Consider the following 14,161-nt stretch of genomic DNA (forward strand, 5'->3'; position numbering starts at 1 on the left):
ATCAATCAAGACAAGAAAGTCTAGATATTGAAGGAAGTATCCAGGGCTGCGTTTCCCAAAAGCATCGTAAGCCTAAGAAGTTCGTAAAAACGATCGTACGACTGATCTTAATATTATGGTCTGTTACCCAAAAGCATCGTAACTTAAGTAGCACTTGAAAATCTTCGTAGAACTACGAGTACTCTGGAGTAATCGTAAATCCCCAAGTGCATCGTAAAACAGATTTATGAGGTCACCTGCAGGACAACCGGCAGATTACACTTTTATCTAGATTTAACAGATTACACTGCAACTTGAGTATAATATAAGGTTTTGACTGTACTTTATTGTACACTTTATTGTACTCGTGTTTTGTTTAAAGTAATTTATAAATGAAATAATTAAAATGGGAAGAAAAAATAGAAATACACATCTAAATTGAATGAGTGAACAAAATAAATCATAAAAGAAGTGAAATAGTTCGTTGTGACAGCAGTTTTGTGTCATTTTTAATACCAAAAAAACCCCCAATAACAACATTTATTTGTTTTATTGTTATTATTACAATTATTATACTGTACATATCTCAGCCTATTCGCTAGATTTTTTTTTTTTTTAATTGACAGCACTGGAAAGATTCAGGGTCTTGAACATATCGGGTTAATCAATATAGCCCCTCATTTCTTTAGCTATACGGTCATCATTTCCACAAGCTCATCCCACCCGAAACGGAGGCGCAATTAACGGCCAGTACTTGCCTTGCATTGTTTCTCCGCAGAAATGCACTGGACATTATGAAAAACCCAGAAATGTCAATCCTGTCCATTAATGAGGTTGCCACAGACAGTTTTCGGTGATGGTCGCTGATTCATATCATTAGTATGAATTTTGCCAGTCATGTAAAATGCATTACGAGCTATAGGCGTTGTAAAGTTGGTGATATGCATTACGGCATGATAAAAATGAACTGCCTCATGCATTGCCTGCATGCGTGCATTATCAATATAATTAGCTGCGTTCACGTGAGTGGCTAGTGACCTTTCAAAGACGGGAGCTATCCAGGGTCCTGCCAGGCCACATGAACACTGAGTGCTGCTGAAAAGGGATTTAAACATGGTCATTACAGCTCATTAGAATCAATGCGAAAAAGCAATTACTTTCCTTTAAAGACGATGTATTAATTTAAACATATTTCCATTTATTTTGAGCGAAAACAAATATTGAGAGAAAAAAAGAAGTGTGATTTCTCATCCAAAATGGTGAAACAGGGATTTTCTATGTTAAATAAACTTTAGGCCTCATACAGCACTCAAGATGTCCAAATAAAATAAAAATCCTCACAAATTATATCCAGAACCACATATTTAGCCTATCTGGAGATTATTTTAGAATAGTTTCGTTTTCGGATCATCAGAAAATGTCATGCAGACACCCAAATTATTCAAAATGTTTTCATGACTGAATTGAAAGAATCTCGTCAATGGAATAACTAATGATCTGTCTGTACATCACACAAAACTCCCTCAGTCTTTTTTTTTCCCAGCGTCCACTTAAATGATCTGAGGATTAAAAGGGGGCAGAAGTTGGTGCTCTCTAAAACCTGAGAAATCCTGTCACTTTTTGCATATGGTTTTAGTGCTTTAATCCCAATTAGGCCCGGCTGACACACATAACCATTCACTGCAAACCTCCCCTGAATACATTTGCCTAAAAATGAACTTCACAAATAGAGCTCGCGGTAAAGGCGTTCAACAGCAGAGAGAATCGGATAGACTGAATGTTCATTCTTACGCGCTCGAGTGAAAAAGGGTATGAATTTATAAGGTACACCGAAACATTTCAATTCAGACAAGTTTACACCCCATTATGCGAGGCCTTTCAACTGGGACAAGAGAGGTAAAGTTGGGGAAATTCGGTTCAAAAGGCAGAGCTAACTTTGTTCAGGCTTTGAATACTGAAACGAAGCAGCCCCCTTTCTTTTGAGAGCATTTAGAAATGGGAGCACGCATGAACAGAGTCAAATCAGGAGCCACTTATCTCGCCACTTTCTAATGCGACTTTGAATATTAGTCTGGGTTAAAATCCCAATCATGTCATCTGGTGGGACTCCCATACAAGCATAATTACTATTCAATCGCGTCACTAATGTCCCACCCGCATCCCCTATCTGCGACGCAGCTGGTCCGCCCTTTGTGAGGCTTGCACTTTCCCGCAACAAGAGCGAGTAGGTTAAGCGCATACAAATGTAAGATTAATATTTGTAGCCAAACATATTTTCGTTCATGTTAAATAAATAAATAATCGAAACATTTTTTGAAATTTTCTGACCTTTGTTTCTTGCAGCATATATTAGCTACATTATAGCCTATTATGCTATTAAGCCATGGAATGTTGACGTATATAACTAAAGTAAAAAGAAATGCAGCAAATGATTTGTATAGCCTACAACGGTTTCCTTATTTGCACTGGGAATGAAAGAAAAACGACGAGAAAAGAGCGAGCCTATAAAAGGAGTTTGTATGGCAGAGCATTTATGGTCGGCGTAAAAAAATGTTTTCTATAGAGCTCGGGCATTGTGCATCGTTCAGATAGAGTGGTGAACCCTTGGCACTCAAGCCCAGTTTGGACGCATGAATGAAACCCCTGGTGGGACACTGCAGTTCTTCACACAGTTCGCTGTTACCCCTACATTCATGCTTCATTATTTGGCAACCTGTTAAATCAAATCCCACATTTAGCTCGAATTGTAACGCTGAGACCCTGAGAAAATGCTTTCAACCACTTGACCAACACTTTCTCCGAATCTCACAATCCGACGCGTAAAAAAATGTTCTGGAATGCTCTGTTTGGGTCCACAATATTGTTCCGAAATAAAGCTGCTGCCGTGTAATTAATGTGCCATTTAAAAGACAGGGGACAATGCGAGCGTTCAAGCTATTTGATTTCATTTAATTTTCCATCCCATTTGCTCTGAACACTGCTTTAGCTTCCAAAAACCCTGCTCCAATGAGCGCTTTGGGATGACTTTCACCCTTTGCTTTTCCCGGTTAGGAGGACAGAAAAGAAAACGTCCCCGTTTCCGCCTTTGTGCACAATTTATTAGTTGGAGAACTTCGACTTTAAAGACACAAGACGAGAATGAGAATGGGCCCGGCTGGTGTGAGAGCTGTAGAGGCCGGACCCGCTGTTGCAGAGCGGATGGGAACCAGTCACAAATGGCAACATTAATAAATAACGCAGCGCACAGCCGGCCTTTGCATGCGCCTATTCAAAAATTGTTCGCGTGTCGTTCACGCTCTTTGACTCATTAAGGAGCCCAAAGAGAAGACTCCTAGAAAGGAGCAGTGGGGTACCTTTTCCCGAAGAAAGAAATCCCACCTCTGCTTCTCCAATTACAGCGTAGTGTCATCGCAGAGTCGCCAGGGCAGAGGTTAGCGGGACATGTTCATGGCTTGAATTTATCGCCCACAAATTCTTGTTTCTTCCCTTCGGCCTCTGTTCAGTCATTGATCGGGCCACGATCAAAGAGGTCAAATGAAGTTTTAAAACCAGTGGACGGTCACTTCAAATGACACCCAATGCTCCTGCATAAGTGAAATCAGAGGGCTCCTCTTCTTGACACATGTCTAAATGACAACATAAAACACTAAATTGTTATTTATTAACTTTGTATTCAAAAGAGCAATGCCTTATAAATGTTACATGGGCCAAGTGTATTTATTCGTAGAGGCTAAAATTATCACTTTTATCTGAATGTTGGGTGAAAAAGATGAACTTAGAAAGTATTATTGCTTTCCCCTTGAAATTATTCTATACAAGTAAAAGCTGCTAAAAGATTCAACATTCTCAAGCAGAAACTGTCTTGCACCGGATTTTCTGTTCTGTTTTGTCCTGCGTCTTTTGATAAAATCTTTTTTTCTCCTCTCCATTAGTTCCCTGCAGGGCACTTCATCAAAACTGAATGCGTCCATCCTGATACGTGACCTGTTGTCAAAAAGTGTGAAATGATAAGGTGGTGGTTATTTTGAAAGCGGCTCTTATTTTTGTTGGCTGGTTCTCCCGTTGAGTACCTGCCCGGTCCCAGCACGGCACACGCCGGGAGTCAATAGAAGTTAACAAGTCTCCCAAACATTCCTGCTCCTTTTGTTGAAACGGCAACAGACAATGCAGCCAGGGAGAGAATAAAGAGCTTTGAAGTACATAAAACCTAAAAGGATGCAGCCAAGTAGATTTAAAGTAGTCACTGATTTCCAAAAACTGGTTTGTATAGGAACAATAAAAGGGGAGAGAATTTATGGAGAAATTATACAGTGGATTTGTCACTTAAAATATCGGAACTGTCTGACGGACAAAGCCACATGCTGAGGATTAATGGTTGCGCCAGACCTTTGATTCGGCACTCTCTTTTCTCTGCCCTTGACAAATTGGATTTTGGGGATGGGAAGGTCGCTGGGGCCTATTGTCTCTTGACCGTTTGGAGCGGTTCATTATGCGTGAGGGTGAGGGAAAGTCTCCATGTGACTATTTCGGAGGGTTCTACAGCTGCTAAAAGAGCGCAACTCTCTCATAGCGCGCTGCTCGCCCTTGCGCATTAATGTGCCGAGGGGAACCTGACTGCGCCATAAGAAAAGCCGGATCACACACGCCACCGCGTCACTTGGCGGGCGGATATTAGTCTGTCCTCATCTCAGACTCTCTGCTCATCTCAATCAGTGGCTGCTTGATCGTCCTGGTTCGGATAGCTCAGCCCCACACAGAGCCAGCCATGCAAGCGACTCGGACACCCACTATCAGTGTGTTCGCCGACTGCAGCATCCCAGTCGGGCTTCGGATAGGTCCGGTCCCGGGCATCTTCAAACTCGGGAAGTATGTTTCGGACCGCAAGGAACTTGGAGTGAAAAAGAAGGTTAGTTTGATTCATTTCCAACGCGCTCTTTAAGAAAGATTAGAAAGTTGAACATTGTATTATGACTTTTGAAAGTTTTTATAAAATGCACACCGAGAGAAATGTGAATGCATTCGGGACATTTTAAACAAGATGTGCAAAATATTGTACAATGTAGAATAGATTATACCTGGAAATATGCCTTTTTCATTTGTGTTTTATTCTGCAGCTTTTTAATTTAATTTATTGAAGGACACCTACATATACGTACAAATAAAATACAACAATAATAATAATAATAACAACTAATTATTATATTTTGATTATATTGTTACTACTACTACTACTACTAATAATAATAATAACAATAATGCTTTAATCTGAAAAAAGAAACTAAATCAAAGAAAAAAAAGTATCTTTTAAAAACTTTTTTTTATACATTTAGAAGTAATTATTTATGCAGTTAAAAGAAAAGTTAGTGCACTTTACTTTTCCAAGTCTCGATGCTGACCTGTCACTCTTCATAAAGCATCCTCGTATTAATTGGTTTGTGCTGTCAGGTTAGAAATAATTGAGTTATATTAGCAGGACAACATGTCATTCTTTTACTTAACCGCCTTAATAGGGTGACCTGAGTTTCTGGGCGAGATTTCATGCCTTCTACCCTATTACATTTCAAAGGCTTGAGGGCTGGTTTTTCCCACGTACCAATTTATTTCGATATAAAGATAACAGTAAATCAGACAATTAACCGATCAGTATATAAAATCTTGATTAAATTTAACTGAAAAATTATATTAAATATTAGTAGGCTATAAAATCAAAATATGGCCAAGGTATTTTATTTTATTTTTTTAAAAAGAAATGTATAATTATAAAAAAAATATATTTAAAAAATAAAATAAAATGTGGAATATTCGTAAATCAAATGGGTTTAAAAGGCGTTTCATGTAAACGGTTTTTACTTTCCTAAATAAGTTGTAAATAGACTGGAGCTCTTTCCGCTGTCTGCTTCTGTGATTGATGCGCGTAAATGCAACGCCGCGGGCCATGGGCGATCATCAGGTGCAATCTCCGTGTCAAATGTCACGCTTTAATCTTTAATTTGTTTGAACAGAATGGAAATGCTTTGACACTCTTCAAATTCGTTTCTCATATCAACTCAATTATGTGGCCTGTTCCTTGTAAAATTATCACCATTGTCTAATAGACCGAATAAAACGACATTAACGCGCTTTTGTTTGAAATACCTTGGGGTGATATAATTAAAAATGCGTGGGGAGGAAAAAAAGAAAAAGACAACAAAGAATATTAGGTATATATATATATATAAATATATATGTAGGCCTATATACATTTTTACATAAAAATATATATTTTTTAAATTCAACCGCTTCACAGGAGGCAGACATCATGCGCCAATTTTAATTCAAATTCACTGAATAGTTTGACTATTTTAGCTACCTTTCGTTATGAACCAAGTAAACAATATTATGTTATACAATATGTTATTCATGTTGAAATTTGTATTTGTAGATTCGTCTGGTGAGGGGAGAATTCGTGGATGAGTCTGGCAGCGCAGTTCCAGATTGGATCGGGTTAATACGCGCGGCCAGGAACAGTCAAGAACAGAACCTCGAGGCAGTCTCGGATTTACCTGGAGGACAGGTGAGTAAGGAAAAAAATAGGCTAGAATGAATTTTGATCCTATGTAAATTACAGACTATTTCTAATACTTCTTCTTTTCGAAAGATATTCTACCGTGTGATGAGAGAAATACAGACTGGAGAGGAATTGAGCGTTTGGTATTCCAACGCACTGGCGCAATGGTTTGACATTCCTACGACTGCAACTCCAACTCATGACGAAAAAGGTGAGACGTGCGTCATAATTTCGTTTATTGAGAAATGTGAAATAATTAAATATAATTCTTGAAGTAGAGAATACACCTCAGACCTTTTCACATTACTTGAATATATTTCAAAAAATATAAAGTAGCCTACCCTACAAGCTGTAGGCTATGTAGTCATTCAAAATTTTCATTCAATTCGATTAAAAAAAGAAAAGAAAATGCATAGCATATAAAAATACCGAATGCAACTCCGGTAATTTTGCATTTATCAAATAAAGCGACAGTGTATTACCAAATTAGCCCAAATAAGGACATTATTATATTATAGGCTATTATATTATATTATTATATTGTTAAAACTAATAATAAATTAGTTTTGATGCGCTATGAACAAATTTTTAAGCAACACGGCCACCAGCACAATCAAAGGCAAATCCTATTCAAATCCGATTTAATAGGCTTATCTGAGAATGTTGTCAGATTATCCCAGTTTAGTTAGTAAATCGAAAGGTCTGGCGTCTGGGGCAGTAACTCATTGATTGGTTTAGAATTATTGAGCAGAGTCCACACACACACACTGCAGGCTACTGTATTTGCTAGCTATATATTTACATATGATTTATCATGCTCCGGTCTGTATTAACTCTCTTAATTAGTTGTATTCACTAATAAAGTCCTGGATGTGCTCTCCTGGGCTGATGCGCGGTGTAGTTCAGCGAGGGTTAACAAATGTCATCTAGCCATTAATATTCATGTATTCAAAAGCAAATACATTCAAAAAGGTGCTCTACGGTAAATTAGCTGGCTGCATAATGTATTGTTTGCTAGTGAATGCAAACTTTTATGTGGGATGTATATTGCCCTGATTTGCGACGCTGTACTGTGAGCGCTGCTCTCGGGCCAATACACGGTGCGCTCCTTGACATACGCTTCCTATTCTCCAGCGTCAACAGATGGGCCAGCCTCATTGTCTTATGCGACTCGCGATTTCAAGCAACAGCTGCCGTCAGTTCCACGAGAAAGCGCACAGGGAAAGTCCCTATTGAATGTATTGGTTTGTAAGCGCCAGATTGGGCCGGCGCTTGCTCTTTTGATGGTGACAATAAACAACGGGGTTTTGAGGATTACAAAATCATTACATCTATATCATTGACCCCAGACTGCCCAACTGGTGTCATGCCAACGTGACCAAGGCGCGGTGATAAAAAGTCACGACTGCAGGCTATCAAATTCAGCAAAAGGCCATCTTGTCAACAAGAATCATTTACAGTCGTTCTTGATTTGTTGTAATGGTGCTCTGGAGTTTAAACATCTTTGACGCACTATTTGAGTTTTGTTTATTTTTAAAAAAGAGTCTCCAATGAAATCTAATTGTAAAACATTTTCCTCATACAATTTAAGAATGTTGTATCTGAAAACAACGTAATTTAATTGCTTATTAATTGTTGTTTCAGGCGAGGAGCGCTACATTTGCTGGTACTGCTGGAGAATATTCAAATACCCGAACACCCTGAAAGCTCACGTGCATTTCCACTGTGCGTTGAGCAACGGCAGAAGTTTGGTGAGCAACGAGCAAGTGAGAGGCACAGACAACTTCAACAGATCTCCGAAATCAGGGGACATCCCGAATACGTCGTCCTCTCCACGAATCGGCCACAGCACCTTCATGTCAGACGCATTGAAACCGTTCGCCAATAAAGCGGGGCTATCCAAAAAACCCAGCGCAGAGGAGCAGGACAGGGCCCTTGACATGAGCGTGACCTCGGCCAGGAACCCAGGACACATCATGGGCCTCGGCGGGACATCGTCTGTGCTCAACAGCATGGGTTTCCATCCCGGCGTGCGCTCTGCTTTCAAACCAATGGGACTTTCAAAAATCTCCCCGGCTGAGGTCGCGAGAGATGAGCCCAATGGGAAACCAAACAGTATTGGGTTCAGTAAACTGCTGGGAAACATCAAGTCAGTGCGCACCCTAAACGAACCTCTACCAAACGTTCATCCCTCAAAATGCGCGCACGCCATGGACAGCACACCTCCCGTGATCCCCTGCGCAAACACCATCCGTGGGTTTCCTCTACTACCACATTTTGAGGAGACTTCCGCTTTCAAGCACATTGACAACCGCATGCACCCCACCCTGTCGCCCTCGCGCTACTCCCAGCTTCCGGCCGGGTTTCACTTCGAGAGGTTCTCCTTGCCACAGTTTGATGGTGGGAAATCCTACAATGGAGACTGCAACATACCCCTCATGCCATTCACGGTTTACAATGGAGAGCTCCTTTATAGTTCGCCGTACTACCCTCTGAAATTTCACTTCGGCAACCTGCTGAAATACCCAGACTACTTCGGCGCGCCCGCTCTAAATCCAGATCTAAACGCGATTACGAATATCGACAGGGAGATTGCAATGCACACGCAACAGCTGTCTGAAATCGCCGTAGAGAAGAACCGTTCACGACTGGAGTCTATGCCCGCATCGAACCCAAACTCGGGCAAGCCAAAAAAGGGACATTTGTGTCTTTATTGTGGCAAACTGTACTCTCGAAAATACGGGCTGAAGATTCACATGAGGACTCATACAGGCTACAAACCACTCAAATGTAAAGTGTGTTTTAGGCCTTTTGGTGATCCCAGCAATCTCAACAAACACATCCGACTGCACGCGGAGGGAAACACGCCCTACAGGTGCGAGTTCTGCGGGAAGGTGCTGGTGCGCAGGCGAGATTTGGAGAGGCACGTCAAATCGAGGCATCCTGGTCAAAGCATCAAAAAATCCGACGACAAAATGGAAGGCATCTTCGAGGACGCCGAGCAAAAAAGCGACAACGACAGCGACGTCGATGTTTGCTTCACAGATGATCAGAGCGACCAGGAATCGAGTAAAAACAATGATTAATGGACCAATTTCTGGACATATTTCAATAGACTTTTGCTCTTATGTAGCTAAATTATGCATGTACATAAACTAGTTATGAATTGTTTGTTTATTTTATAAAATTATTGTGAAGAGAAAACCTTGCAGACTAAGCAAATGTCCCTAGTAAATTAAATAATTCTGTGAAGGAGGCACTCATGAAGTTAATCTCATAACATGCTTATTGGTATTGAGTAGACATCTCAGCGCCCTCAATGTGGAGCTGCACTTTATAAAGACGGGATTATGCCACACAAACGATGTGTTTGCGTCATCTTTTCTTTAAAAATGTTCCTGTGCATCTTTTCTTTAAAAATGTATGACCGTTTCCTTAAAACACAACGTTGGAATTACCTGTCAAATCCGCACTTTTTTATTTTATTTTTTACCAAAAGCATTTAACTCATTCTGTATAAATGATTTTTGCAGAACAACGGGCACCTATCAATAAAAATAAAGTGGTGTTTCAAAGAAATGTTGGTGTTTCTATTTAGTTGAAAAGCATTTGTCAAAAAAAAAAAAAAAAGTGAATATTATGAGGCTATTCATTAAGTAACAGCTGTAGGATGTATCGTTTATTATTATTGTTGTTGTTGTTATTAATTGATATTTTATTTGACCATTTTTTCCTAGAGAAAAAAAATATTCCTCCCACTGTCCGTTTTTACATAAAAAAAAAAAAAAGTTTAAGATTAAATATAAATTAAAATGTGCAAGGTATATTTCTAAATGTCATGCTTGCTTTATGGGCTGAAACATAAACGTTTGGCTCTAAATATTTTTTATCCATAGTATTTTAGAATACTAGACAGTGCATTGTTCACTTTAGGCAGTCTCACTCAGACATCAGATTAGTTACACATAATTACTTAGCGGTTAATGCTTTTCAGCAACTCAGGTTTTTTTTACACTGTAAAAAGTGGTTACAGTCAGCTGTTACCTGATATAGATCTTTAAATTACTTTTAATTGTATTAGGCACATTGATTCAGTCATAATTTTTTGGCATGAATAAAAACGGTTAATTAAGATGTAATAAAGCACATTTTTAGGTTAGGCAACCTGACAAAACATTTTTCATGTTTTTATATCAACTGACAGCTTTTTTGCTATCTAAATGAATTATTTCCATAAATCCATAACACATATGTGTTATATTTAGGCAAAATGAATAGTCTACAATTACATCATGACTTAATAAATGGAGGTCTACAAAGCAAACAGTCACAATGAAGTTATAGAAATTTACCCTATAAGGTTGGGGGATGAAGATTTAGTGTATACTAAAAAAAAGCAGCAGTCTCTCTCCACACAGTATTCTATCATTTATTTCTCTGCCCTTCTCCACATTTGGTGTGTCCTTGACGTGCGACTATCTCTTTCAGAGCCTCGGCTGTTACCAGTCATTGTGTCTTCAAGGTATACGACAACACAAGAACAAACTGTAAGTTATAGCATCAGCACCATGATTACTTTTTCTTGTTGGAGCAAATGAAAGAAAAATGCTGGGTTGTTCTAACTCAATTTTGGGTCAAATATGGACAAACCCAAACGTTGGATTAAAAATGCAATTTAAAAATGTAACAAAACGGCTGGGTTTGTCTATATTTGACCCAAAATTGAGTTAAAACAACCCAGCATTTTTTAGAGTGGGATCCTCGTGTGTAGTTATACTTCTGTTCAAATTAACATTTCTTTAACTACAGACAGGGTTTACACTGGAGAGTCTGCATGAATAAAGAACTTTTGAATGAATATTGTGTATTTTTTCTTTGGGAGCAAGTTATTTCTTCACTTGTTTACTCTACTTTTACTGCTAATATGAAAGATTTTGGATACGGGCCAGAGATAACCCGCTCATGCCCTTCCCCTGGTGCCCCCCACCCCCACCAGCGCTCAAATCAATTAGTGCCGTTGATTAGTCCAGACACCAGAAAGAGGGATTGATAGAGAGAGACTGTTGGCTTTTCACACAGTCTGGAAGGAGAAGTTTGGCAAAGCTATTACATCTGCAGAGAATCGACCAATAAAACAAAGCAACTATATACGGTCTACTGTACAAATGTTTGGGGTCAGTAAAATTTTTTAATGTTGTTGAAAGAAGTCTCTTATGCTCACCAAGGCTGCATTTATTTGATCAAAAATACAGTCATATTTTGAAGTATTATTACAATTTAAAAGAACTGATTTTTATTGGAATATATTTTAAAAACTAATTTATTCCTGTGATGGCAATGCTGATTTTTCAGCATCATTACTCCAGTCTTCAGTGTCACATGATCCTTCAGAAATCATACTAATAAGTTGATTTGCTGCAAAATAAACATTTCTTATTATCAATTTTGAAAACAGTTTTTGCGGATTCATATTTTTGTGGAAACTGATTGTGTATAGCCTGTTGTTTTTTTTTTCAAGATATTTTGATGATTAGAAAGTTCAAAAGAACAGCATTATTATTGCAAACCAATACATTCAATATTATTTGAAATATCTTTTTTTGTAACATTATACATATCTTTACTGTCACATTTAATCCATCTTTGCGTAATAATTTTTATAAAATGTCTTTAAAAGAATCTTACTGACTCCAAACGTATCCACTCACCAGCCACTTTATTAGGTACACCTTGCTACTACTGTGTTCGTGGACCTCCTTTTGCCTTCAGAATTGCCTTAATTCTTCATGGCATAGATTCAACAAGGTGCTGGAAATATTCCATATTTCATTCCATATATTTGGTCCATATAGACATGATAGCATCACGCAGTTGCTGCAGAATTGAAGGATGCACATCCATGATCTGGTGACTGTGGAGGCCATTTGAGTACAGTGAACCCATTGTCATGTTCAAGAAACCAGTTTGAGATGATTTGAGCTTAGTGACATGGCATGTTATCCTGCTGGAAGTAGCCATCAGTAGATGTTATAAAGGGATGGACATGGTCAGCAACAATACTTAATATGATGCTCAATTGGTACTAAGGGGCCCCAAGTGTGCCAAGAAAATATCCCCCACACCATTACACCACCAGCAGCCTGAACCGTCGATACAAGTCAGGATGAATCCATGCTTTCATGTTGTGTATGACAAATTCTGACCCTACCATCTGAATGTCGCAGCAGAAATCAAGACTCAGACCAATCTCCTATTGTCCAATTTTGGTGAGCCTGTGTGAATTATAGCCTCAGTTTCCTGTTCTTAGCTGACAGGAGTGGCACTGGTGTGGTCTTCTGCTGCTAGCCCATTTGCTTCAAGGTTCGACAACATGAATTGTGCATCCAGAGATGCTCTTCTGTATACCTCGGTTGTAACGAGTGGTTATTTGAGTTACCCTTGCCTTTCTATCAACTCGAACCAGTCTGGCCATTCTGCTCTAACCTCTGGCATCAACAAGGCATTTTGGCCCACAGAACTGCCACTCCCTGGATATTTTCTCCTTTTCTGACTATTCTCTGTAAACCCTAGAGATGGTTGTGAGTGAAAAATCCCAGTAGATCAGTAGTTTCTGAAATACTCAGACCAGCCTGTCTGGCACAAACAGCATGTTTAAACAGCACAATTTAAACATAAATATCCCCTTTCTTTCTCATTCTGATGCTCAGTTTGAACTTCAGCAGATCGTCTTGAACACGTCTACATGCTTCAGTGTATTGAGTTGCTGCCATGTGATTGCTGATTAGATATTTGCTTAAACAAGTAGTTGAGTGTACTTAATAAAGTGGATGAGTGTCAGTTGCATTAGGCAAAATGTTCAAGCCAAGTAATTTCTACATTTTAGAAATCTACGTTTCATAACTTTTCTAAATAATACATTTGTAAATATTAAAATAAGTAGTTATACCAGTCCTGCTTCATGAGAAGTCATCATAATTCACACAAGATGGTCAAATATTTAAAAAGCATTAAAAAATCATCCATTTTCATCCAAGTCATATGATGTCGAACAGTTTCGCCATCTTGTATGTAACATTACAACTATAAATAATAATAGATCAAATAATTATCTTCACTTCCACTCAACATGACAATCTCAGTGCATGCCTGTTTACGTGACAGAGGACATCGTGAAACAACAGGTCCCCGAAGCACACAGCACAGTTTTTACATCAGTTTACAGCGTCCCTCTTCCTCTTTTGGGGGGGGGGGGGGGGGGGGGGGGGGGGGGATGGGTCATTTTTACGTGAACTAACCCTTTAAATACACATGACGGTTTTTTACACATTTTACAACCAGGAAAAAGGTAACAAATGCCATCAAAGGTACTCGATTGCATCGTTTTGAAAGAACAGCTTGTACAGAAAGTTCGCTTTCCAGAAACAAGTATCGACCAATGCTATAGAAACAATGACAATAACACAAACCAAATTATATATTAAGTATAAAGCAGCAGGGAACAGCCACAAGGAAATATATGTTTGTTTTGAACTTTGCAATAGTAAATATCCAAGACCATAAATGCATACAAACAGGAAACAAGGTGTATTGCAGTCCTTGACAGCCAGGTCAGGGAACAGGACGGTAGAATGATTC

At 38.9% G+C, this 14,161-nt stretch overlaps 1 protein-coding gene across 1 annotated transcript; it reads left to right on the plus strand.

Moving 5' to 3' along the window:
• Window positions 1-4,454: 4,454 nt before the first annotated feature.
• Window positions 4,455-10,099, plus strand: prdm13 (PR domain containing 13). Its single transcript, XM_056258512.1, has 4 exons — window positions 4,455-4,885; window positions 6,401-6,532; window positions 6,617-6,737; window positions 8,171-10,099. The coding sequence occupies exons 1-4, from the start codon at window positions 4,745-4,747 to the stop codon at window positions 9,610-9,612; spliced, it is 1,836 nt and encodes a 611-aa protein (XP_056114487.1). The 5' UTR covers window positions 4,455-4,744; the 3' UTR covers window positions 9,613-10,099.
• Window positions 10,100-14,161: the final 4,062 nt, after the last annotated feature.

The sequence above is a fragment of the Rhinichthys klamathensis genome, unplaced genomic scaffold, assembly GCF_029890125.1.
Source record: "Rhinichthys klamathensis goyatoka isolate OS25496 unplaced genomic scaffold, OSU_Roscu_1.1 h1tg000152l_1, whole genome shotgun sequence".
Taxonomy (NCBI): Eukaryota; Metazoa; Chordata; class Actinopteri; order Cypriniformes; family Leuciscidae; genus Rhinichthys; species Rhinichthys klamathensis.